Source organism: Colletotrichum jinshuiense, chromosome 6 (genome assembly GCF_051148585.1).
Source record: "Colletotrichum jinshuiense chromosome 6, complete sequence".
NCBI classification, from domain to species: domain Eukaryota; kingdom Fungi; phylum Ascomycota; class Sordariomycetes; order Glomerellales; family Glomerellaceae; genus Colletotrichum; species Colletotrichum jinshuiense.
This window is the reverse complement of record NC_139313.1, coordinates 367,315-392,442: the sequence shown is the minus strand read 5'-3', so window position 1 is coordinate 392,442 and position 25,128 is coordinate 367,315. Positions and strand designations below refer to the sequence as shown.

The window sequence follows — 25,128 nt, the reverse complement described above, 5'->3', positions numbered from 1 at the left end:
TTATCCGAAGGAAAACATCGGTAAGCTTAACTTTAATCTGTGTTGCTTGATGCTGGCCTGGAATACCGAGCTGTGTTGCTCAACGTGATTTTGTATTGAGTTGAATACGGCTTTGATCACTCTCTTAGTGAAGCCAAACTTACCCGTGGATGGCAGCTTCCCTACGCCCAGAGTCGTCGACAGTCGGAACCCTCAATGGACCAGCGATTAATGCGGATGTGAAGAAATCGACCGCTGACTGTGCATCAGTTCCCCCCGCCAGCGGCAATGTCTCCAGTTCCGATGCTTCCACCCATTGGGAGTCTTGCAACGAAGTCCTCACCGAGACATCGCATGCTAAGAAGACTAAGACTGTCGCTGCTGCTACACCTCCCATACAACACACAAGTGCAACTGCATCCTCAACGGGCTCTGAGCTTAAGAGTACGAAGACATCTACTGTGCGCGGAGACTCTGAACGGCCGAGATCAGAATATACAACTAGCGGATCCAGCATCCTTCGAAACAAACAGCCTACGACTCCGAGTGAATCTGGCCGACTCAGCGGTACCGGAGTTCCCAGAGAAGTCCGTTTCTCTGTGGCGAGTCCAGCGGAACGATCCAACGTCTCAACCCCCAGGAGCTCCTCTCGTCTCGCACAGGAATACACTTCCGCTTCTTCGCGAAACGTACCGACACAAGACCTTCTGTCACACAAATACGCGACTTTTGATATACCGAAGCTCGATCCTGCAACTGCGAGGCAGGTTAGAAAAGGCCGGCTTGTGGTTGAATCAACCAGTAAGTCTCCTAAGCCGTTCTGTTTTTGGTAGTGCGTAGACCCTCTTATTCCACTGGTTTTCTGCGGCCCTACTTGTTGCTTCATCCAATCTACTGACGAACACTTAAGACAGCCATCATTCTGCGAGACCAAATTTCAATCCTGATGGACCTCCCATTGAATGTCGCCCTTGTTGAGGGGCATGGGGAGAATACGATGTCTAGATCCCACTTTTTCTTTTTGCAGAAGAGGAAGCTATCCCTGCCGACACCCTGGATAGGGTGGATACCAAATCCTGCTGGCTCGTGTTGCGGTCAAGCAAGCTACCATGAACATGAAGACTTGTGATTGCGCAATCTGGATCTTACGCACAAAGCTTGGTTTGTGGCAGTACCCGCGTGATCAAGAACGTCGCTGACAGAACCGCAGTACAACACAGAAGTGAAATGAAGAAAACCCCGAGAACGAAGCTCAATTCGTGTTGATACGCATTTGCGTGTGGAAGACGGGAGAATGTACAAAACGTGCCGGAGGATGAAGGCGACAAGAAGTAGAGCTGCAGAGATCACCAAGGAATGTGTTTGCACTGTACAAGGAGAAGAAACGCCTGGGAATGCAAGAGGTTTCCTGCTCTCGGTCAACAAGAGCGTCCCCATTCCCGAGAGTGTAAACGTGAATAGGCCATTGAACGCTGAAGAATTTTTATTTTATTTTATCGTGCACAAAAGACTACAACTGGGCCTTTTCCGTCCGGTTCCCTTGCTCGTCGAACCAGATCTTTGTGCCCTTGATCATGGACTCCTGCAGCGCGGCGCCGATCTTGACGGCGGCGACGGCGGAGGCCAGCTTGACGGGGACGGGCTTGTCGTCCAGCACGCTCTCGGTGAACTCAATGGCCTCGGTGGTGAAGGCGGCCTTGAAGCGGCCCCAGTAGGTCTGGGGCAGCTCCTGGCGGATGCCGCCGGGCTGGTAGATGCGCACGTGGTTCTCGGCGGGGACGATGTTGACCGTCAGCTTGCCCTTGGTGCCGATGATCTCGGTGGAGTCCTCCTGGCCGGCGGCCATCATGCGCGAGGCGTAGAGGTAGGCGATGCGGCCGTCGTGGAACTCGACGGTGCCGACGGCGTTGTCGCGGTCGTTGTGCTCGCGCAGGCCGGGCTCGACGGCGGTGATGCCGACGGCGTGGACCGACTTGACCTTGCTCTTCTCCTCGTCGAAGAACCAGAGGGCGAGGTCGATGTCGTGGATGCTGCAGTCGACGAAGATGCCGCCCGAGAACTGGGCGTAGGCGACGAAGAAGCCCGAGGGGTCGAGGACGTCGCACGTCTGGCTGCGCAGCACCGAGGGGCGGCCGATGAGGCCCTCCTGCACCTTGGCGTAGGCGTCGCGGTAGGAGGCGTCGAAGCGGCGGGAGAAGCCGCACATGACCTTGAGGTCGGGGCGTGTTGCTGCTGCGTCGACGACGCTTTGTGACTGCGGAGAGGAGGGGAATGTTAGCTACTGCTATTGTTGCTGCTATTGTTGCTCCTGCTGCTGCTTACAGCTGGGGCGGGAAAGTGTGAGGACTCACCCCTCCCCCACCCCCCACCATCAGATGTGGGGGAGCAGAGCAGGAGAGATAGGGGAACAGAAAATGCTAAAATGCGACTTACAACTTCAACCGTGGTGCCCAGGGGCTTCTCGCAGAGGACATGCTTGCCGGCGGCAATGGCCTTGTTGGCCTGCTCGGCGTGGACGGAGGTGGCGGACGCCACGCAGACGGCCCGCAGGCCCTGGTGCTTGAGCAGGTCGTCGTAGGACTCGTAGACGGTGACGCCGTGGGGGACGAGGTTCTCGGTGGCCCACTGGCGCTCCGCGGCGTCGGGGGAGCTGACGGCGACGAGGGTCGCGCGGGGCACGTTCTCGTGGAAGTTGAGGGCGTGGCGCTTGCCCATGCGGCCGAGGCCGGCGACGCCTACGAGGAGCTTGTTGGTCGACATTTCTGCTATTCTATTCTATTTGTCTTTGTATGGTAATTTGTTTTCGGTCGGAGGAGGTCGTCAATGGCGCGGGGGGCCTGGACTGTAGGCTTTTTGGCGGGGTGGTGGGAGGAGGGGTATCACGAGGAATGGAAAAAAAAGAAAATCTTGAATGAGAAACAAGCACCGGAGACAATGACGCAGATTCGACGAGACTCTCTCTATACGGTACCCTGGGGGAGATCTTTAGCAAAAAAAGGTAGAGTGATACCCTAGAGACGGCAGGCCCGGCCAGGTTATATATGATCTCTCTCACGCCCGCGGCCTGTCTCACGGGGCGCAATCGGGAACCATTTCCCGACACGACCTGTACACTTTTTTTTTCTGGGGCGCCAGGCCGGTGACGCGCTTGAGGATATTCATGACCGGCCAGAGCTCCAAGCTCCCTGGCCAATTGACCAGTGACAGGTAGGTGGAAGCGCGTGGCCGCCATCCCCCCTCCTCCAAGCCCGCAGAAAACCCCGCCGCCGCGTGACGGGACGCGGAGAGAATCCCACGCCCGTTCCTTGGACGTCCTTGGACGACGTGGACGACGTGGAGTTGGGGAGGCTCAAAATGGATGAGGCGAAACATGGGCGCAACCGGTGTAAGACCCCCGGTGCTAGCTTACCTTCCCCAGGGCGCGAAAGGGGGCAGGTGGGGGCCGGGGGAGCGCGTAAAGGGGAGGCCCGGATTGGCCGGCGGCGCAGTCGGGGGAATTTCCCCCGATTCTTTTTTGGGACAGCAGAGCAAGTCGCCCCGGTCCTCCGAGTGTGGTCGTGTGCAAAACGTGACGGCTGGCTCCAAACCCAACAACGCACACGCTACGTCCAGACTAGAACCTCGGACTCTGGGGGGCATCAACCTGGTAGGGGAGCCATCCGTAATATATTGGGACACTAGATTTAGCTCGCATGTGTCAGGGGCCATGCAACCCCAATCCCAAATCTCCAGTTCTATCTGATCCTCCTCCGCGTTGTCCGCTACCCGCCCAGCTGGAAACCCACCCCCCCTCCCCGCCTTTTCGCCCCGGGCGCTTTTCTGGGGTCCCGGATCTGGGGTCCGGGGGGAGCATGGGTATGCACAGTTCGACGACGACGACGACCGAGTTGGTTGGCTTCTGCGCCGCAGAGACGACGCCTCCTCTTCTCCGCACGCCTATTTGGAGAATTACCGGCGCGACTATTGGCCAGGAGTATTCTCCGAAAAACCACACTAGTGGTTACTGCTGCCAATAATGAATCTAATTTCGCAGACCCGAGTGTATCATGTGAGGTGGGGGGAAGAGAGGGCCATTTTAGAACTTTGGGATTAGGATACGAGTATTATTGTGATATTTTCGTTAACGGGCTAAAATTTGCTCACGCGTCGTCCTCCCAACCCCACGCCCGCTTCAGGTGAGACTGTGCCGACTGCGTCGGCCACATGTGCTCAATGTCCGTCTTGACCAATATGTCCAGGAGAGCCTTCTGCTCGGCGTGGTCGATGAACCTGTCCCCACACGCCGTGACGCCCATACAGGCCGTAAACATGGCCGGGATGGTTGATTTGTTGGACAGAGCCGTGCCGCACAGCTCCCGGATCTGCGTGCGGATGTCGTGCTGTCGAATATTTGTTAGTCTTTTTGTGGTAAAAATTTCTTTTTAAAACTGTCTTTCTAGTGAGAGAGGCAGAGAGGGAATATTGGAAAACCTGGCGACTTACGTCCAACTTATACCGTGCTGATATCCGGCTCGGCCCTATTTTTGGAATGCTCTCGTCGTGGCACATCAGAAGCGCTCGAGCGAGCGCTCCATGGACGTTTCCGATAACTGCGCGTGTTAGTCAGTTGGGCCATTTTGAATACTAACAGCCATACCGAAAACAACAACAACGAAATGAAAAACAACTGTAACAACGATATAACAACGAAAACAACAGCAGACTGAACCTTGCAGCTTATTTCTAACAAGGGACTTCTTTTTCTTGTTTTCTTGTTTTTTGTTTTTCTTTTTTTTTCCTCCAATAGAAGAAGAACAAAACTCACCGACGGCGTGGTTAATGTAGAACACCCGCGGGAACACCTGGCCCCCCGCCGGGTCCGAGTCGGAGTAGGCGATGGGCAGCCAGGACAGCGGGCGGGCGCGCAGCCAGTTGTGGTCGTACTCGAGCAGGCGCTGGTACTCGCTCTTGCGGTTCTCCACCTCGCCGAAGCAGAACTGGACGACCTCGGCGCAGTGGACGACGATGCGGTTCGCCCAGCAGTCGTCGTCGGCCGGCGAGAAGGAGCGGTCGATGAAGAGGTGGTCGAGCTTCACCTTGATCGGGCGCTGCGTCGCGAAGGCCATGGTGATCTCCTGCCGGAGCCCCACCCAGAAGGACGCCTGCCGCAGCAGCGTCGGCGGCGTCGGCGACGCGTTCTGGGTGTTCATGAAGAGCTGGATGCCCAGCAGGTGGCCCTCGTGGTCCGTCCCGATCAGCGGCACGTCGAGCTCTTCGAGCGTGCGGAGCAGGATGGTGGCGGCGAGGAGGTCATCGTTGGTGAGGGCCGACGAGTCGTTGGAGATGGCCGTCAGGTGCTTGAGGCACTCCTGGTGGTAGCGGTCCGACGCGTACGGGTCATACTGCCCGTGCAGGCTGAGGTGGCGGGAGGAGAGGGCGAAGATTGCGTTCAGGAGCGTCGGGCAGGTTATGGCATGCCGGGGCACGACGATGGCGAAGTGCCGTCTTGCATCGCAGAGGTCGAACTGAGAGGCCCGTATTAGTACATGGCACACTATCTCTGCATTCGCGATGAAGGGGTGTAAGATTTGCAAGGTCTGCATCATCTCCTTGGTGAAGACTCACCCAAGTGCACATATACTCCAGGTAGTATTTCATCAACCGAACCTCGTGCGGCTGAGTAAAAGGAAAGACGACGTCTCCGTGATGGTCGTAGTTGGCCAGCCCGAGAGTCGACTCGGCCGGTATTGCGCTGTAGACGGACGGCAACGTCGACACCGGGGTTTGCACCTCCTTCCAACTTGCCGCCGGCGTCGAGGTGGGCTGGCTGTGAGGGCTCAGTGTCGCGGCCAGCGGCTCATGGGAGACGCGGATGATGGAATCGATGACGGGAGCCGTCGGCTCATTGAGCTGCTGCTGTTGCTGCTGCTGCTGGCCCGAGACATGCGGTGGGCCTGGACTTCTCGCCGCAGATGAGAGCGGCGGGCTCCCATACTCGGACCAATAGAGAGCCTCAAGTTCCTGGGTTTCGTCGACAAAGTGCACTGTCGACCGAGTTAGGCAATTCTGCAGACACACGGGGTCGACCAGGGCGGTCCGAGAGGGGCAATTATCGCCGTTTTTGGCCCGCCCACCGTCGTCGGCGGGCGACCGCCAGGTTTCGGCAGTGGGCACTCACAACGTCGCGGGTAGGGCACCCAGGTCTGCTCCGTAGCGCTCGGCGTCCTAAACCAGCCAGTTGGCGGAAGCCCCATAGTCAGCGATCGGCGTGTTCCCGCAAAAGACGCATTGCCAATTCCTCGCTCCCCGCCTCTCCGCCGTGATACCGTGGCCGTGACCGCGACCACGAGAACGAGAAGAGGGGCGGGTTCCGCTTTCTACGAGGTCTTTGCAACGCACACACGTCGCAAGTCGCAATTCGAACCGGAGGCGCAGAGGGGCGAGAGGGGGAGCCCGCGAGAGGGCGCGCCCAGGAATGCCGAACTTACTCGGTAGAATGCTTAAAGCGAATAGCGGGGGCCGGGATGCAGTCCTTGCCAGTGGCCCTGCATCGAATACATGATGTATCGGACCGAGAGGACGGATGACCAGCGGGAGCAGCGTCATCTGCGCCCCACGCGCATTTCAGATGCTGCCTTTTGCACGTCTGTTTGATATCGCGGGATGGGTGTCGGCGTGGGGATAGTGGGATGAGGTCCGGACGGAGGTCATCCCGCATCCCACAACCACCACCAACCCCGGAACGGTCAGCATCTCCATTCCACCGATTTTGATTGCTTAGGCGAAATCTGGGGTAGACAGCATTTGGGGTCGATGGGGGACGGGGGCCGGGCAACCTGGGGAAGCGGCAGGGCAGTTGGGGACGGGCTTACCAGACATGTCGTCGACATGGTTTGCATCTCACCCCGCCTCGTCTTGCGCTCGCCTTCGTGAGATTGAGACGGGCCGTGGTGAACAAACGGGTGTTGAGGGGATAAAAGCATTTCCTCGTTGGTGATAACAGGAAATGGCCACGTCGGGGGGAACTGCCGGGACGTGTGGAACGAGAAGAAAATCCCTACCTTGCCCCCACCGGTAGTGCAGCGGCCCCATCGGCTCGAATTACCACAAGCGTCCGCCGTGGGTTCTGTCCCCTGGCCTATGACGGAGGTGTTTATGCACGTTGGAAATGCCCCTGACTCGTGAGGGCGATCCAGCCTCCCATGCTCTCTGGAGCAGTCCGGCGTTGACATCTAGCGTATACTATAGTTGTCACGGCCAGATTCCGGAGCAGTTCGAGGCCCTATCGGTTGTGATGCCCCACCTAGCCCGTTCATGTTCATCCTCACCCTCACTCACTCACTCACACTCTCAACGATTATTCCATTGCGAGAATATTCCAACCACCACACCCCCCCACCCCTCCCCACCGCTGTGCCTAAGGAAGCGTTCCTTATCAAATTCTAAGGTCCATATAGAAGGAGACAGAAAGATGCACACCCGGCCTGGGACCACTCAGAGGCTGCGTGTCTTCATCAACGCTCTCCCAGTCCTGCAACACCCAGGGTAGGGTGCTCGATTATCGACACACCTCTAGGATGAGAGAGACAGAGTGAGAAGAAAGGGGGAGAAAAGAGATCGCTCTCGCCAAAAGATTGAATGTCGTCAACGGGGCCTGCGAACATGCATGTCGTGCAAAGAAGATATCCTCGCGGCAGCCTCGACTCAACTGCCAAGTTCTCCAAATGCCGCGGCCATGACCCCGGCACCCCCCTGTCCCTCATTCTCCTCAAACGCCCACTCGGACTGATAGCCGCCCCCCTGTACCACTCACACACACACACAAACTCGGTCGCCTAGCACGCTACACGCTACGGGTACGCTACGTACCTTGCCCCATCCGTAGTTGGACGCTGACACGGCTTCCCCATTCCCCAGAAACCCATCTGTAAAGCACCCCCGCGATTTAGCGGCTCAGCCTTGACCAACGAGCGCTCGGCCATTGGTCGCCGCCGCCATTGTGCGAGTCTACGCCTTTCCCCCGTAAATTATTGCTGCGCAAACAAGTAATCGACGGCTTTCCATTGTGGACCCCCCGCCAAATGTCGTGAATTTCGACGGGCGTCCACGGGACGCTGAGGAGCTGCGACAAGGAGGGTGACCCCCGGGGGGTCGCCAGAGTCTATAAAGACGTCGTTGCGTGCCGTTGTTTGAGATTGGGATTTTTTTTTTCCCTCTCCCCCAGACCAAGCGACTCGTTCGAGTGTGAGCAAGGCTTCCCTTTTCTTTCCTCATCGTCTCTTCATTGATACCTCGCCGTCTGTTGTATTCGTCGGGCTCGACAAGTCTCTGAAACCTTCCCCCTGGCAACCCAGACTCTCATCGCAACTCAACTCCCACAACCGTGCAGCTCGTCCCAAAGTGAGTTTACACCCCAGAGCAGCCATTCTGCTTTCCTCCAATGTCACCCTCGGCTTAGTCATGAAAGCCCCTTTGCATCACAACATCTCCACGAGCACTCTGTATTCTAATCATTGAGGCTGACCAGTCACTCCCCCAGCAGCAGCAGCAGCAGCAGCAGCTTTGGACAATGGGTCAACTTACGCCCTCCGCCTCCGATGGAGAGAAGGCGTCAACCAACTATGGCATCTCGACTGAGCAACAGGAGACTGTCCTCTCCGACGCCTCCCTCGAGCCCTACGGACCTTCAGGTACACACGGTCTCCCCCCTCCCTCATCAAGCCCACATTAACTCACTCACCTCCCCCCGTGCAGGTTTCCGCGGTATCTTTGTATCCCACTATGTAGCCCTCTGCGCCGCCTTCTCCGCCATTGGTGGTCTCCTCTTCGGTTACGACCAGGGTGTCATCTCCGTCACCCTGGTCATGGACCAGTTCCTCGAGCGCTTCCCCGAAGTCTCGGACCACGCCTCGGGCTCCGGCTTCAAGAAGGGTCTGATGACCGCCATGATCACCCTCGGCGCCTTCATCGGAGCCCTGAACCAGGGCTGGGTCGCCGACATGATCTCCCGAAAGCGCTCCATCATGGTCGCCGTCGTCATCTTCACCATTGGCTCCTCCGTCCAGACCGCCGCGCTCAACTACAGCATGCTCGTCGGAGGCCGCTTCGTCGGCGGTGTGGGCATTGGCATGTAAGTGCATCAGAGCGGTCTTTGGACCAACCCGCTTGTATTTCGACGTGTGCTGACTTGCGCGTCTTCTAGGCTCTCCATGGTTGTCCCGCTGTACATCTCCGAGATCTCGCCCCCCGAGATCCGCGGCTCCCTCCTCGTCTTTGAGCAGCTGTCCATCGTCTTCGGCATCGTCGTCTCCTTCTGGATCACCTACGGCACCAAGAGCATCCCCAACCACTGGTCGTGGCAGCTGCCCTTCCTCATCCAGATCCTCCCCGGCCTGCTCCTCGGCTTCGGCGCCATCTTCCTCCCGTACTCCCCGCGCTGGCTGGCCTCCAAGGGCCGCGAGCAGGAGGCCCTCCAGAACCTCGCCAAGCTCCGCGTCCTCCCCGACACCGACCCGCGCGTCCGCCGCGAGTGGATGGAGATCATCGCCGAGTCCCGCTTCCAGACCTCCGTCCTCGCCGAGCGCCACCCCACCCTCGTCAACAAGGGGGACATTTCCAGCGCCCTCAAGCTCGAGGTGGTCTCGTGGACCGACTGCTTCAAGAAGGGCTGCCTGCGGCGCACGCACGTCGGCGCCGGTCTCATGTTCTTCCAGCAGTTCGTCGGTATCAACGCCCTGATCTACTACTCGCCCACCCTCTTCGCCACCATGGGCCTCGACTCCAACATGCAGCTCATCATGTCCGGTGTTCTCAACTGCGTCCAGCTCGTCGGTGTCATCCCCAGTCTGTGGACCATGGACCGCTTCGGACGCCGCTGGATCCTGCTTGCCGGCAGCGTGGGCATGACCATCTCGCACACCGTCATCGCCATCCTCGTCGGCCTCTACTCGCATGACTGGCCCAGCCACACCGCCCAGGGCTGGGTCAGCGTGACGTTCTTGCTGCTTTACATGCTCACTTTCGGAGTAAGTTTCTCTCCGCCCCGCGCCGCCCTTGATCGGAGAACCAATGCTAACGCTGTTACTTCCTAGGCCACTTGGGGTCCCGTCCCATGGGCTATGCCCTCCGAAGTCTTCCCCTCCTCCCTGAGAGCGAAGGGTGTGGCCATCTCCACCTGCTCCAGTAAGTTTTTCCCCGAGCGCGAACCCCGCTCCCGACAGCCAGTGCAACAGATACTAACAGGCGTCCCCCGACAGACTGGATCAACAACTTCATCATCGGCCTCGTCACCCCTCCCCTTGTCCAGAGCACCGGCTTCGGCGCCTACATCTTCTTCGCCGCCTTCTGCCTCCTGTCCTTCATCTGGACCTGGTTCTGCGTGCCCGAGACCAACGGAAAGACGCTCGAGCAGATGGACGAGGTCTTTGGCGACCGCAGCGGGCTCGACGACGTGGCCAAGAAGAACCAGATCTTCCGGGACGTCGTGGACCAGCAGACCCATTCTGCGGCGCCTCTGTCGGCTTAAGTAGTGGTAGTTACAAGTAGCAGTTGAATATGATTGAAGAAATTTCGTCGTTAAATGGTCCAGGAGATGCGTGAGAACTGCAGCGTCCTACGATGACTAGTGTGGGCTATAAGCCCGTAAAGCTGTCGCCCGGGATCACCAGGACGGATAGTTGGTGTGAGGCCGAGACGATTTGTCGCTATCATGTTCTCCCCCTCCAACACGCGCCATCGAGAGGCCATAGTCCAGCCAAATGGTTGGCGATGGGGGCAGCTTTGATTTCCAGGAGTACCTAGGCCCCCTCTTATGACATTCTCATAGTATATGAAATTGCTCAAAAGTGCTCGTTAATGCAGGATGTTGCAAATCGCCGTATCTTCTTTTCTCTAACCTTCAATCTATGCTAAAATATGACGCGGAACTGCCCCGAACCTGTGCATACCGTCACCGTTCCAGCCTGCATGCTGAGGGCAGCGATATCATCTCAATCACTGATTCGGTTCTTTTCTGGACGGGGATAATTATCTCTTTCCTTTAGAGCTGCTTACTATATCTAAATTGTAAAATAAACCGAAAATAGGGCGAAAGCCCAGCCGGGAGAGCGCGCCCTCTCAACCCCGGCCTGGACAGCTGGCCGATTTCACACTCGAGCGTTATATTTCGGGTGTTTTAGGGTGGCGAATGGATGGATAGCCGCGTATTTCGCTCCCTTTTGTACCGCCTCGCGTTTTTCGCAAATGTTCCGAGGTACCTCTGGAGGGCAAATGTACGTAAAGGACAAGGGGGCGGGCGTCTCCCCCCTCCCCGCTTAACTTGTTGAGAAATCCCAGACTGCTCCTCTCCCCGGCTGGCTTCCTGGATAGGTATAGATGGCCTTCGCCTTGTCTTGCCCGGTCAACGCAAATAAGGTATGGGTACGGGAAATAAGACAAAGAACGCAGGTACACGCGGTAAGAGAGCAGCCCCACGTTACATTCGACCCAGATGTCTTGGCCTTTGCCGTTTTCGTACTCCAGTAGAAAGGGGAACTTGGCCGATCGAGGCGGGTGTCTGGATGGTAATTCGCCTTGCAGGGATCTCGGGGGGCATATCGACGACAGATCTTTCGTACTGAATGGTTGCGGGTAGTACCGGACCTCTTTGTGGATGTATCAGAGTGCCCGTGATCTGTCTATTCGACGAACTGAATACAGCTCCCTGACATAACATAACCGCCTTCAAATGGATACGATCCGACCCACTCTTTGTATTTAGCATAACCGGGAATGACGAAGACGATCTGGTCCCGTGAGGGAGAACTCGCCACATATGAGGTACATGTGTCAGCTGATGCTGCCGGCGGTGAATAAACTGCATCGAGACATGAATCAGAAATCAAAATTGTGCCTGTAACATCAAGCAGTAGTAGTAGCAACTCCCCCGGATACTTCAACGATGACTCCTAGCACAAATTAGGTCTGTTGGAGACCACAGAGCACGGAATACTATGCTATTCTAGTCCTGAAGAATAGCCGAGATCGATAATCTTGATGTAAGTACTTCGGATATCTACCAGAGGAGTTTGAAGACGCGAAGACTGGCGGTAACAATTCTTGCATGGCAGTAAATTTAAGATACCGGCAGCTACTGTATCGTTGCTCTACAAACGGCGAAAGCAGCGAAAAGAAAGACGTTGGAGTTCACTGGTACCGATCACAAGGCTGTCTGCCCTAGCTCAGACATACCCTAAAGAGACACCGGAAGCCCCGTAGGCAGAGGATTCCTCGGTGGAACGCTGATGAATTGTATATCCGCAAGAAATCACAGCTCATAGGGCGTAAAAAGCGAATAGCGTAAAATAATTGGGGTATATTTCTAGAACCAAATCAAAACTTTTATGTAGCAAACACAGCGCAGGCGATGTCTTAAGTCGGGGCTTCAGTCGAGCTGCCGTGGAGAGACGAACCCTCTCATCAAAAGAAATTTTATACCTTGGAGGCCCGTTCGCTTTGTTGGCCACCGGGTCCTCATACCATCTCGTCAATGAAGAGATGTTGTCCCAATGAAGTGTTTGTGAATTGTGTCGCATGGTAGCAGAATTGTGCTGGATTGTGTTGGCATGATGCCACCGCACAAGCCTGCCATTAGACCTGCTCAGGGGCATCGCTTTGGCCAGACCTATCGAAGCAACGGCGCTTCGCAATAGGGTATTCCTCGGCCAAATCGACAAACTCCTCCAACAGGCAGTCCAGAGAATCATCCCGCGCGGCTGAATCGCCGGAACCCAGAACTTCTTGTCTCCCGATGATGGTAGCAGAGTTTGCGTTCTCCAGCTCAGAGTAGACTTCGTCTTTCGCAGTTCGAAGCTGAGCATCCTGCTTCTCAGCATCGCAACCATCGTCTCTCTCGGGGTTGATCATGACATCGGCCACAGGTCTGCTGCGGACCGGCTCTTTGGCATTAGCTTCCGGATCTACTCCGCCGTGTTAGCAGGTACATCACGGCGGAAATGGAAAATGACTGACGTTGATTGACAAAATCTTCTCTATCCTTCAAATTATGTTGGTTGATGGACTGCGAGACTAGCTTTACAGCCGTTGTCATGTCGCAGCTCAAATGGAGCAGGTGGCTCATCAGCGCGCGGGCGACAACGTTGCACAAAAACCGAGCAGAAGTACCGTCTCTGATACTCCTTGCCAGGATGAGAATCTGTGGGCCGGGATTGGCCTCCTCTCCAGATGAAAGACTCTGAAGAACGGCGTCACGGTAGACGGGCACAGGCACACCACAGCTGATCGTACCCGCATCCACGAGAGCCTGGAACTGACGCTTCAGGATCTCATAACGTTCAGGACACTTTGGCCATGTCAAAGTTGCTGTGATACCACACCGATCAAGGAAGCCCTCGTCAAGCATGCTGCCCATTCTGGATGTAGAAATGATCAATACGTTGGGAATCACATCCAAAATATCGAGGCCGGTGAGCGTAGAATTTGTTGCTCGCACGGACGGGGCGAGGCGATTTTCGTTGCCTTTGCGTTTGAGAGACCACGCTATGCTCTCCACGTCATCGAAAACGAGAACGTGTAAGTGGGACGGCTCCTGAAGAGCCCTCCTGGCGAGACGGTCGAAATTGAACATCTGCCGCGAGCCTGGTTCGAGCAAAAGTATCTTATGGTATTTTCCATAAAGACGGATGGAAACCTTCTGAGCAAGGGCCCTGGCCATGGTCGACTTGCCAGACCCGACAGGCCCGAGCAGAAGGATGATGGAGCCTAGAAGACCTGGAGGGAATGGCGGCTGGGGGGCAAGGCAAGTCTTGACTGACAAAACGTTAGCTACAGCACACCAGCCCAGAGGCTAAGATGGCGCGTACTATAATCGCCGAGCCATTGCGAGAGCTGAGACTTAACAGCATGATCCACGACCAAGCTATGCAATGATCAGAATCAGCAGCTGGAGGGTTTGGTTGTTAACGATGCACTTTGTAAAGAGACGGGCTGTCTTACAGTTCCCAGAGGCCGTCGAATTTCGAGTTTGGAAGCATGGTCTCAAATTCGTCGTCAGACACGGATGGCGACTCGGCGGTGAAGCCGTACAGGTTGACTTTGATGGCAACATCGCGGATGGAGACGACACGGGTTGACGGGTCGAGGCCTTGGAATTCGACAACGCGGAGAGAGTGGAACATGTGGCTCGGGACGTATTTGTAGACTGGCAAAATATCAGCATACCATACATAGCACACCAGAATGACCGGGGGATATTTAGCACTCACAGACGGGCTCCTTCAGAAGATCAGTCTCAAGGGAGATGACAGTGTCGTCGTTAAGCTTGGGAGGGCTCCATTCTCGTTCAAGCGTGGCGAGAAGCTGCAATGTGTTAGAGGACTGGCGAATTGATACGGGCAGTAGAGAAGAAGAGGCTGACCTGTTGGCAACCCTTGTCGGTCTGCGCAAGCTATTCAATGGGTGAGCGGGGATCAGGCATGTCGGGGACGACACTCGAGAAATTGAGCATCGCGGGGTCACACATACACCGACACCATCTTTGAAGCGGGCCTCGACATAGGCGATGCCCTTCTTGGGTTTAGAAATGAAGACGTAGTCGTCGGTGCGACCAAAGGTCAATTGTGTGTCGGCCATTCTGATTGTGTCCAACATGCCCCTGGTATCCAATTGCTCTAGATTGTCGTCGGCGGCGAGCAGTTGGTCAAGGTGAGGGGCATGGGGGGTTTTCGACGATGAACGTGGAGCAGGATGGAAATTGCCGAAATTTTTGTGGTCGACAAGGAGGGGGGCCGGAGAGATATTTTTTTAGTTCGGAGGGGCAGCCGCCTAGTGCATCTGTGGTGGTGGGCCGTCAAAAGCCGTGCAGGTGCCAATTCCACTGCGCCGGTACCCGTAAGGATGAGGGGGGAAAGGTGGACGAAGGGAAGGGAAGGCAAGGGAAGGGACGGGAGGAGAGGGGAGACCAGCGCTAAAGAAGGCAGGCGGGGGCCGTCCCAGGGAAGCAATAATTAAGCAGGAAGCAGAAGCACAAGCAGGAAGGCAGCCAAGGCATGGCAGGGCAGGGCGTCTTTAGGAATGCCGCCCGGACGCAGATGTGTGTGTTTTTGGAGGTTGCTTTGGTTGTTTCCGAAGACAGTAGGAACACTGGCGCAACCCGCGCCGCACCGCACCGCACCGGTCGACGCCAGACAGCCAATCCAGACCCGTCAATGACAAAGACGGCGACGACGCCTCGCAGCGATTGCTTCTCCCGACAAACTCTGCTCAAGTCTGGATTGCGGAAAGAGCGGCGCCCAGCACCATGCAGCCCAATAGCAGGATGCACCACATGCACCACGCCCACACTCTCTTTCAGCAGTGCATCTGGGATCTGCGGAGCAATGAGACGATTGCCGATATCCCTGGCCGGGCCGCACCTTGGCACTCGGGCGGCCTGTGGACGAGTTTCGCCTCGGTCTCATGAATAGCAGAAAAGACGTTTTATTGGGCTTTCTGCCTACGGCCTGCTCTTCTTCGGCCGAAGAGCATGATTTCATCTGTCATTCCGTTGCCGTGGCGCTGGGCTTTAGAAAAAGGTTGTTCTCTGCAGCAGCCGGGTCTGGTAATGCACATGAACAGGCGTCAGCCCACCCGCCCAGGCTCCGGTCCTTGGGCCTCATGTCAGTCTACCGTAGATATTGAACCGCAAACGGGGGACTGCCGAAGGCGCCCAGGAGACGCCAAGTGGCTGCTGACGGTAATGCCCTTTGTCTCTACCCACCACCACAACGAATCGTACGCTAAATGTGCTGTACGGCGATGCGACGCCGGAAAACGGCCACTCGAGAGTGGGAACACCACGCAGCAAACATCCCACGCCAGTGCGCGGGGTTTTGAGATGCACTTCCCGTTTCTAAGATGGGAATTGAAACCTCTAAGACGACGAGGCGCGGCCGTCCATTCATCCCAACTTCCACCGTCTGACTGTGCAACGGTACTTTCCAGCGGTCCTGAGCTGGACGGGACCCTAGAATTGCATCCCAAGTCCGGCCTCTCTCTGAGGCTGTGCTGTCTCACGGTGAAGCTCACCGTGTGCTTGTTTGAAATACCACAATTAGTGCATCTCAGCCCTTCCCCAAAGTCTGCGCACTGAACCCCGCAAGCCAGAGCGCCGCGTGGCTGTGCTGCGTCTTTTTCACGTGCGTCGACTACTGAGACTCCTCGTGACAGAACTAGTCTTAGCCGCACGCATACAGCGCAGTGGACTGACTCTGTCTTGGCCATTGGTGAGTGAGATCGACCTCATGTCAAAACCCTACCACGGTGATAATACATTGCCTGGTAAACCGAGATTTCACCCATTGATACAGATACCGCTGGAAGACCAAAGCCTTTGCGCCATTTCATCGCCGGGATCAGGGCTTACCGACAGCGATGCGGGGATCCCCAGACACCGGGAAGCGGGTCTTCACCACGGCGGCCCCCGGCTGTGGGTATCTAGGCCTAGCTTGAGCAAACTGGGGAGCAACTAATTAAAACCGGGCCAAGTTGAAGAGACCGATATTGTTCAGTCAGCGCTCACTTCTCTCCTTCCATGTGCAAGGCGCAGTGCAAGGTTCATGAGGACTTCAGTTGAGATCAGCTGCATCAGTGCGGGGACATGCACAGCGGTTCCAGCAGACTTTCAAGTCCGCCGGCAGGGAGGCGTGATTAAAAAAAAAAGTCGTTGTTATCTGGTTGGAGTAGAGAGTTTTTACGATGCAAAAGCAGCCAATAGGCCAACACCGTAGAACAGGTTTGCGTATTTCAATGCAAGAGAGAACTATGCTCGGTTCATGGTGTGTGTGGCTGAAATGGTCCAGCCACACTTGCTTTCAATGGCTCTGTCGGCAAGGTGGTCATGCGTTACATAATCAAGGGACGGTCACCCGGCGCAGCATCACGTCACAGGTTCGGGCGAAAGTGGAGACCTTCCTACATAGCTCCAGCTTTCGGTTTCAACCCACTTCACGTCGCAAGACTCGCCCCATTGCATCACCAGATTGAACCCGACCGCTGCCAACTCGACAGCTTTACCACGACCCAAGTTTGCACTCCACTGCCGAAGACATGCTGCGCGCGACATGGACGTCCTAATTTCAGACAATAACGAACAATGCGACGGCCGAAAAGCAATAGCGCCCAACACCAATCGTGACATTTCTGTCCAGCTCGGCTTGTCGCTGATTCTCGGTCTGTCGGCCTTTGTCGCATTCTGCATCCTGCGCCCGCGATGGCCAACCTTGTACGCCGCTCGCAAGCGCCGGCTTGATCCCAATATTGGCTTGCCTGCCTTGCCCAACACTTTTTTCGGATGGGTACCAGGACTGTACCGTGTTACAGAGGAGCAGGTCCTCGCCTCCGCCGGGCTTGATGCTTTTGTTGTGAGTATCAAGGCGTTGTTTGGCTCCGGTTGTGTCATTCTAACTTTGTTAGTTTCTTGCCTTTTTCAAGATGGCCATCCGAACCCTTGCCATCATGGCCTTCTTCGCATACGTTGTCCTGTTACCCATAAACAACCGATTCGTACCTAAAGACTGTCTTCCTGGGAATAAGCACAACTCTACAGGAACTGCCACCCATTCCGATGACAAGACGAACCAGAAATGTCCTTCTGAATACCTCTGGGCATACCTGATCTTCGTCTACTTCTTCTCTGGCCTCGTTCTTTACATTTTGAACAAGGAGACTTTCAGAGTCATTCATGTTCGTCAGGAGTACCTGGGAACGCAATCAACAATAACGGATAGGACTTTTCGCTTAACGGGCATCCCTAGAGGTCTACGGTCCGAAGAAAAAATCAAGAAGCTCATTGAAAAGCTTGAGATCGGCCAAGTGGACAATGTCAACCTTTGCCGCGACTGGACGGAGATTGATGCCTTGGTTGAGAAACGAGCGCAGGTATTGGCCAAATTGGAGGAGACTTGGAGCGTGTACCTTGGGAAACAGGCCGCTCTCCCCAAGTCGGTTCAGCGCCTACGGGATCCACATGCCGAGCCCTCCGTCTTGGAACCTCGAGAAGATGAAGCTGACGAGGAGGCGGGAGAGAATGGTCGGCTGTTGCGTCACGACAACATCAATCCCGAATTCGTCGAGAGAGCACGCCCCAGGGTAAGGCTTTGGTACGGCTTTCTCAAGCTCCAAAGTCGCAAGACAGACGCCATCGATTACTACGAGGAGAAGCTACGTCGTCTCGATGAAACGATTTACGAGGCCAGGGACAAGGATTACTCCACGACCGATCTGGCTTTTGTGACAATGGACTCCATTGCTGCTTGCCAGATGGCAATCCAAGCCCGCATCGACCCTCGACCAGGCCAGCTCCTGACTACGCCAGCGCCGTCCCCTTCGGATGTTGTATGGACCAATACATACACACCTCGAGGGGTTCGCCGACTCCGGTCCTGGATGGTGACTATTTTTGTCGCCATTCTTTCGGTCGTTTGGTTGGCACTCGTCGCGTTCATCGCAAGTCTCCTAAGCATCTGCAACTTCAGGGTTTGGTTCCCTTCTGCAGTTGATTTCTTGAAGCAGTGGCCGACCCTTACCGCTTTGGTTGAAACCGGTCTGCCAACACTCCTCGTTTCGTTACTGAACGCAATCGTGCCATACCTCTACGAGTACCTCTCATACCAACAAGGCATGATCTCCAAAGGCGACGTGGAACTCTCCATCATCTCGAAAAATTTCTTCTTCACCTTTTTCAACATCTTCTTCGTCGTTGCTACGTCAAACGCGACATTCCGCATTACTACTCTGTTGAAGCAAGTTCAGGATGTATGGCAGAGCCCTGCCACATTAACAAGCCTGGTCGCGACACAAATACAGAATCTGGGCATCTTCTATGCAAACTTTATCATGCTTCAAGGTCTCGGTTTGTTTCCCTTCAGACTTCTTCAGGTCGGCAGTGTCGCCCTCTATCCGATTTATCGCATGGGAGCAAAGACACCCAGGGACTTTGCCGAGATCATGCAGCCGAGCGTCTTCAGCTACGGCTTTTATCTCCCGACTGCTCTGCTGGTCTTCATGCTCTGTCTCGTGTATAGTGTCTTGAACTTTGGCTACATAATTCTGACAGTGGGGCTCATCTACTTCATACTCGGATACTTCACCTACAAGTATCAGCTTCTGTACGCCATGGATCAGCCTCAGCATGCCACCGGCGGCGCATGGAGAATAATCAGCTACCGCATCATACTCAGCCTGTTCGTGTCGCAGGTTGTGTTGTCGAGTATCATGGCGCTGAGACAGGGCTTCATACAATCGGTTTTGGTTTTGCCGCTCATTGCGCTCACAACCTGGTACAGCTTTTATTTCTCGCGTCGGTTTGAACCTCTAACAAGATACATATCACTGCGAAGCATCAGGGTTGGGACCGAAACGGACGAAAATGCCGTGCTTGACGAAGACTTTGACGGGCCGAGACCTTCGCAGGGCTTATTGAGACGTGGTAGCACCATTGATGAGGATAAGGAGAAGGGACTGAAGTTTGGGAATCCCAGCCTGACTTGCCGGTAAGTTTGTTTTCTTGTGTCCTGGGACTCCTCTCGTCAAATTCTAACTTGAGGCAGCCTTGAAGAGCCGTGGATCTACCAGGATCCCCCTCCGGTCTCGGACAATTCAGACGACAGCGATGCTGACACGGAGACGCCCAATGCCGCTACGCATACCAATTCGGCTGCGTCCGATAGTTCGATGAGCCTTGGCGACACGCACATCTGGCGGCAGCAGGCTGAAAGCAACAATCGTTAGTGTGCCAATCAATACGTTTGGCACGGGTGGCGGTAATTTGTAGATATCACCCTCATGTGCATACGGGAACATGGCATTAGCGGGAGCAACGGTTAGTGGGGGGAATAATAGCTCTATACCATACCAGTTGGGTGTTTTTGAGTAGTTTCGGTGCTTACTATGATAATGAGATTCCATAAAAATCATGCGTGATGGTTGAAAGCTGGGGATCAGATGTCGACAAGACGGCATCTGGCAGTTTGTGCAGCGTTTTCCTGTCGTCAGATATGATGAAGGCATTTACTGGGGGGTTCCCCTGAAAGTCCAAGGCCTGTTTGGTTGACAGCCCCCCCCCCCCCCAAGGCCCAGACCACTGCCCCTTCCGGTTAGCGGGCTGCCCCAAGCTCCAGAAGGCAATGCATGGCGGGGTAGCTCTTGGGTCAGGCCATTACACCAAGTCAAGCTTGATACTGCGGAAGCCGCAGCTGGGCCATCCACGTCATTCAGCAGAGTCAAGCTCCAAACCGCCGGGTTCTGGCATCCCCCAGTCGCTGGCACTGTTGCTTGTCCTGGCACTGGTATTGGCATTGGCATCGCGGAAAGAAGCCACAATGCGGCGGGCAGCAAAGGAGGGGGAGAGCTGAGTCTTGGCTTCGCTTCCGCCTGCTGCTGTCAAGAATTAAATCCCTCGACCTCATCTTCGTTCGTTCAAGACTTGCATCCTTCATCATTGCAGTCCGCACACCTCAGGCTCCATAGACGTGATTATTCCAACTCTCAACAGTATCTTATCCAGAGCCTCTTCATTTCGATTATCGACACCTATCAACCTTCTGCCCGCTGTCTTTTTCGCCTCGGCTGCATCAACACCGCGTCCCAAGCCGCCACCATGAAGCTCGCCGTCTTCAGCGCCAAGGCGTACGACAAAAAGTTTTTGAGTGCCGCACACGAGGCAAAGAAGGAAGAGTTCACGAAGCACAACGCAAAGCTTGCCGGCGACTCCGACTTCGAAATCCTCTACCACGACTTCTCGCTCTCCTCCGAGACCGTCTCGCTCGTCAAGGACGTCGACGCCGTCTGCGTTTTTGTAAACGACTCCCTCACCGCCGACGTCGTCGAGGAGCTGCACAAAACTGGCGTCAAGGCCATCCTCCTGCGCTGCGCGGGCTTCAATAACGTCGATCTAAAGACGGCTGAAAAGCTGGGCATCTTCGTCGCAAACGTCCCCTCGTACTCCCCCGAAGCCGTTGCCGAGTTCGCCGTCGCGCTGCTGCAGTCGCTGAATCGACGCACCCACCGAGCTTACAACCGAACCCGCGAGGGCAACTTTAACCTCGATGGGCTTTTGGGCAAGACTGTTTTCGGCAAGACGGTGGGCATCATTGGGACGGGAAGAATCGGCGTCTCCATGGCCCGCATCATGAAGGGCTTCGGCTGCACTCTCTACGCCTTTGACCCTTTCGAGTCGGATGCCTTTAAGGAGCTTGGCGAATACCTGCCCCTCGAGGAGCTTCTCCCCAAGTGCGACTTCATCAGCCTGCACTGCCCTCTGATGGACAAGACGAAGCACATCATCAACGAAAAGACGCTCAAGCAGATGAAGCCGGGCTCCATGCTGGTCAACACCTCCCGCGGCGGTCTGATTGACACAAAGGCCGTCATTCATGCCCTAAAGACCAAGCATCTTGGCGGGCTGGCGCTTGATGTCTACGAAGGCGAGGGGGCCCTCTTCTACAACGACCACTCGGGCCACATCATCGACGACGACTTGCTTACTCGACTGATGACCTTCCCCAACGTCCTGATCTGCGGTCACCAGGGTTTCTTCACGGAAGAGGCTCTGCAAGAGATTTCGGAGTGCACGTTCCGCAATCTCGAGGACTTTATGCTTGGACGCAAGTGCCAGAACTCTCTGGTCAAGGAGGAGTTCACCATGGCTCGCAGGGAGTCGCTCCCGGTGCGTATCGTCTAAGGTGGTCCTGGCATTCGGGTCGGTTTTGGTGGGAACAAACGGTACACCTATAGATTGCCGGATACCCTAAGCTTCGACTCTGCCTGGGATGAATAGATAATTATGGATCACGACTTACGAATAAATGATTCCCTCAAGACCCCACTTTTTCGGTGAAGCTCACATCGCAGTTCATTAGACACGTAAGCCATCACTCAAAAGCCAGCAATGGCAACAGGACTTCTGGGGTATGATTTATGTTTCATTTAAGATTATTCACGGCACCGGCCGTTCTTGGGGTCTATATGCATCTATGATCTCATTTGCAGGCTAGTTCATGGAGTCCACCTCCGAACGCCAACCAATCCCGTACGCCCAAAGATCAAAACAAAAAGGGAATTTTTTATGGACTATAGAAGCCAGAACTAGATGCTCAGATGCAACTTTGGGGCTGCCACAGAACAGCCAATCGCATTAAGTATGTGTGTGTGTGTGTGTGTGTGTGTGTGTGTGTGTGTGTGTGTGTGGGTGTGTGTCGAAACGACGAGTCGCTCACGCAGCCTCAAAGGTACGAGTGGGCGCCAGCGCGTTGTTCTGCGGCTTGGCCTTCTCGACGTCGGAGCCGGACGCCTCGTCCTCGTCACCCGAGTAGGCGTACTTGCTCCTCTGGCGGATCCTGGCGCCGTAGACCCAGAACAGGAAGGGGATGGCGCAGCAGGCGAGGCCGAGGAAGGCGAGCAGGGACGAGGCCCACTGGTCGCCGAGGCGGTCGTACATCTGCTCGGTGAAGAGGACGACGGCGGCGCCCCAGAAGGAGCGGATGCAGGTCTTGGCGGCGAGGGCGGAGGCGGCCTGGTGCTGGTACGAGTCGACGAGGTAGTTGTTGGCCGAGTTGTAGAGGAAGATGAAGCCGAAGCCGACGGGGAAGCCGCCGAGGGCGGGGCCGGCCCAGTGCAGGTCGGCGTACGAGGTCCAGGCGAAGATGAAGAGGCCGGCGGGGATGAACCAGCAGCTGAGCATCATGGGGACGAGGCGGGCCTCGGCGGGCGGGCTGCCGTTGTGCTTGGCGACCAGCTTGAGGTAGTGCTTGTTGACCCAGGGGGAGCAGGCGGCGGAGAGGAGGACGCCGACGGCGAGGGGGATGAACATGAGGCCGGTGGTGGAGGCCGAGTAGCCCTTGCGCTTCTGGTAGATGATGGGGAAGGCGACGAAGAACATGTACAGCAGGCCGTAGAGGACCGACATGTAGATGGAGATGAGGAAGACGATGAGCTCGCGGAAGAGGAGCTGGAAGGGGCGGATGAGGAAGATGCCCAGGCGCTCGCTGAAGGGGCGCATGTCGATGTCCTGCTCCGTCACGTGGGAGGCGTCGCCCGTCTCCTTGCGCATCTTGGCGGCGCGGCGGGCGAGGATGGTGGGCGCGTACGTCTCGGGCACGGTGAAGCTGATGAGGACCCAGACGACGAAGGCGAGGATGAGCTGGATCCAGTACAGCCAGCGCCAGCCGGCGGCGTCGGAGAGGAAGCCGCCGACGAGGGGGCCGATGGCGGGGCCGATGAAGGGGGCGGCGGAGAAGGCGGCCATGGGGACGCCGCGCTCCTCGTTGCGCCAGAGGTCGGCGAGGGTGCCGCCGACGAGGGTCATGGGCGCCGAGAAGGCGATGCCGTCGATGGCGCGGCACACGATGAGGGTGCCCAGGTTCTTGGCCACGGCGCAGGGGATGATGAAGATGACGGCGACGAGGAGGGTCGAGGCGTAGATGACCTGGCGGCCGTAGATCTCGGAGAGGGGGGCGAAGGCCATGGGGCCGATGCCGAAGCCGATGACGAAGACGGAGATGGAGACGAGGGCGGCCTCCTCGGAGACGTGGAACTCCTCTGCGACGCCGGCGATGTCGGCCGTGATGACGGAGGAGCAGAAGGCGACGACGAAGCACGTCAGCGCCACCACCATTGTGCAGTACCACTTGTAGGCCTTGGACCAGTTCTTGGGGTTCTGCTTGTCGTTGGGGAGGAAGGTGACGAGCTTGTAGTCGCCGGCGGGCCCCGCGCCGGGGATCTGGCCCGCGGTCGTCTCAACGCGGTACTCGTCGAGGTTGGCGTTGGCCGAGAGCGTCCGGTAGGGCAGGTTCACGTCCAGGTTCCGGTCGATCGTCTCCTTGGTGACGACGGGGTGGAGCACATTTGAGGCGACGGAGGAGCGGCGGTTTGTCTGGGAGGGCGTGCGGTTGTGGCCCGCGGTGACGGAGGCGTACTGGTGCGCCGCGGCGTCATCCGAGTCGGACGACGAGTCTGGGGGGAGGGTGTGGGAGGATGTTCGTGATGGCTTCTCCATCTTGGCGGTTTGATGTGCGGCGCTGGCTTAGCGTGCCTTGTTGTTTTTTCTGGGGGTTGGGTGTGATGAACCGAGAGGGAATAAATGGTGAGAATCCCTCAGGGAGGTGTGAAGAATCACGAAGACTGCGAAGAGTGAAGGACTAGGGGATGATGCCCGAGGCTGTTTGTTAGATAAATCTCAAGAAGCAGGATACTCTTCATGTCCGGATATGGGGTGGGCATCCCCTTGGCTTTATAGTTCCCCCCCATCTTGGACGAGGATCGAGTCACACCTGGTAAACACGAGCAAGGAGCAGCAGCAGCAGCAGGGCCTGGGATCCGGTCGCAATTCGGCCTGTGTGTGGGAAATCGGCGCGGCATTCGGGGTACCCACATGTTGGACGGGTCTCCGCTTTTCCCGTCCAATGGTCCAATCTGGTTGGCTTGCCCTGCGGTTTTGGTCCCCCCTGCTGCTGATGTACCTCCGTACCCGGAAAAGAAGAATCTGGGTCTGGACGCCTCCTGGTGATTCACGGCCCACGAGTCGTTCGCGTGGTATTGATACGTACACTGCTCTCGTCAAGGTTGTTTTGTTTTGTGTTGCTGCTGGTTCCCCACTGATATCAACCATCCTTGGATCCAAGTCCCAGCCAGTCTGGCCAAAAGATTTAGACGGTGCGAGAACGGAGGCGCCAGCGATGGCTTGGGTTTCGGGGTTTTACCCCCCGTCACATGTGTGCTCGTCAGAGGCGCCAGACAGAAGAAATGACGAGAGGTCGCGATAAACTGCGCTTCCGTTGCCCGTTTTACGGTGCTGCAACGTAGTGTTTACAGCTTGCGGTCAGCAGAAGACAGGGAGAGGGTGCGGATGGAGGCGGAGAGAGACAAAATGTCGGGGCACGTTTGGCACGAACGCCGACTTTTGCTATTTGTTTTTCCCCCTTCCCCCTTCTGACTGACTCAAATGCTACCTGCCTGCGTGCGCCAGGCCAAAGCTATCCCCGAGTTGGGTAGGGGCGAGCTTCCTTCTTGGCCCTGTTCTGAAAAAGCTTCAATTCGTGATGGCGTAGCGGGTTCCAGTCCAATCGCGTCGTTTCCCCGGCCAACCGACGGCCGATGCAATGCGCACATGGATCTTGACAAGAGCTTGTGCTGGGAGCG

General features: G+C 56.3%; 7 protein-coding genes across 7 annotated transcripts; 3 read left to right on the top strand and 4 right to left on the bottom strand.

Annotated features, from left to right (window-relative positions):
* Positions 1–1,489: 1,489 nt before the first annotated feature.
* On the bottom strand, positions 1,490–2,739 carry EsH8_VI_000095 (uncharacterized protein; the record flags this gene model as incomplete). The annotated part of the gene is made up of 2 exons (XM_083271348.1): positions 1,490–2,233; positions 2,413–2,739. The coding sequence occupies 2 exons, from the start codon at positions 2,737–2,739 to the stop codon at positions 1,490–1,492; spliced, it is 1,071 nt and encodes a 356-aa protein (XP_083126522.1).
* Positions 2,740–4,118: 1,379 nt separating this feature from the next.
* EsH8_VI_000094 (uncharacterized protein) lies at positions 4,119–6,212 on the bottom strand (the record flags this gene model as incomplete). Its single annotated transcript, XM_083271347.1, has 5 exons — positions 4,119–4,358; positions 4,462–4,568; positions 4,784–5,483; positions 5,584–6,002; positions 6,137–6,212. The coding sequence occupies 5 exons, from the start codon at positions 6,210–6,212 to the stop codon at positions 4,119–4,121; spliced, it is 1,542 nt and encodes a 513-aa protein (XP_083126521.1).
* A 2,315-nt stretch (positions 6,213–8,527) lies between these two features.
* Positions 8,528–10,483, top strand: EsH8_VI_000093 (general substrate transporter; the record flags this gene model as incomplete). Its single annotated transcript, XM_083271346.1, has 5 exons — positions 8,528–8,648; positions 8,713–9,088; positions 9,161–9,983; positions 10,050–10,140; positions 10,215–10,483. The coding sequence occupies 5 exons, from the start codon at positions 8,528–8,530 to the stop codon at positions 10,481–10,483; spliced, it is 1,680 nt and encodes a 559-aa protein (XP_083126520.1).
* A 2,102-nt stretch (positions 10,484–12,585) lies between these two features.
* Positions 12,586–14,586, bottom strand: EsH8_VI_000092 (uncharacterized protein; the record flags this gene model as incomplete). Its single annotated transcript, XM_083271345.1, has 7 exons — positions 12,586–12,914; positions 12,967–13,764; positions 13,818–13,873; positions 13,951–14,155; positions 14,220–14,313; positions 14,372–14,401; positions 14,479–14,586. The coding sequence occupies 7 exons, from the start codon at positions 14,584–14,586 to the stop codon at positions 12,586–12,588; spliced, it is 1,620 nt and encodes a 539-aa protein (XP_083126519.1).
* Positions 14,587–17,054: 2,468 nt separating this feature from the next.
* EsH8_VI_000091 (uncharacterized protein) lies at positions 17,055–19,722 on the top strand (the record flags this gene model as incomplete). The annotated part of the gene is made up of 3 exons (XM_083271344.1): positions 17,055–17,354; positions 17,407–19,484; positions 19,542–19,722. The coding sequence occupies 3 exons, from the start codon at positions 17,055–17,057 to the stop codon at positions 19,720–19,722; spliced, it is 2,559 nt and encodes an 852-aa protein (XP_083126518.1).
* An 868-nt stretch (positions 19,723–20,590) lies between these two features.
* EsH8_VI_000090 (2-hydroxyacid dehydrogenase) lies at positions 20,591–21,673 on the top strand (the record flags this gene model as incomplete). The annotated part of the gene is made up of 1 exon (XM_083271343.1): positions 20,591–21,673. One exon carries the CDS (start codon positions 20,591–20,593, stop codon positions 21,671–21,673), a length of 1,083 nt encoding a protein of 360 aa, XP_083126517.1.
* Positions 21,674–22,204: 531 nt separating this feature from the next.
* EsH8_VI_000089 (major facilitator superfamily domain-containing protein) lies at positions 22,205–23,986 on the bottom strand (the record flags this gene model as incomplete). The annotated part of the gene is made up of 1 exon (XM_083271342.1): positions 22,205–23,986. The coding sequence occupies one exon, from the start codon at positions 23,984–23,986 to the stop codon at positions 22,205–22,207; it is 1,782 nt and encodes a 593-aa protein (XP_083126516.1).
* Positions 23,987–25,128: the final 1,142 nt, after the last annotated feature.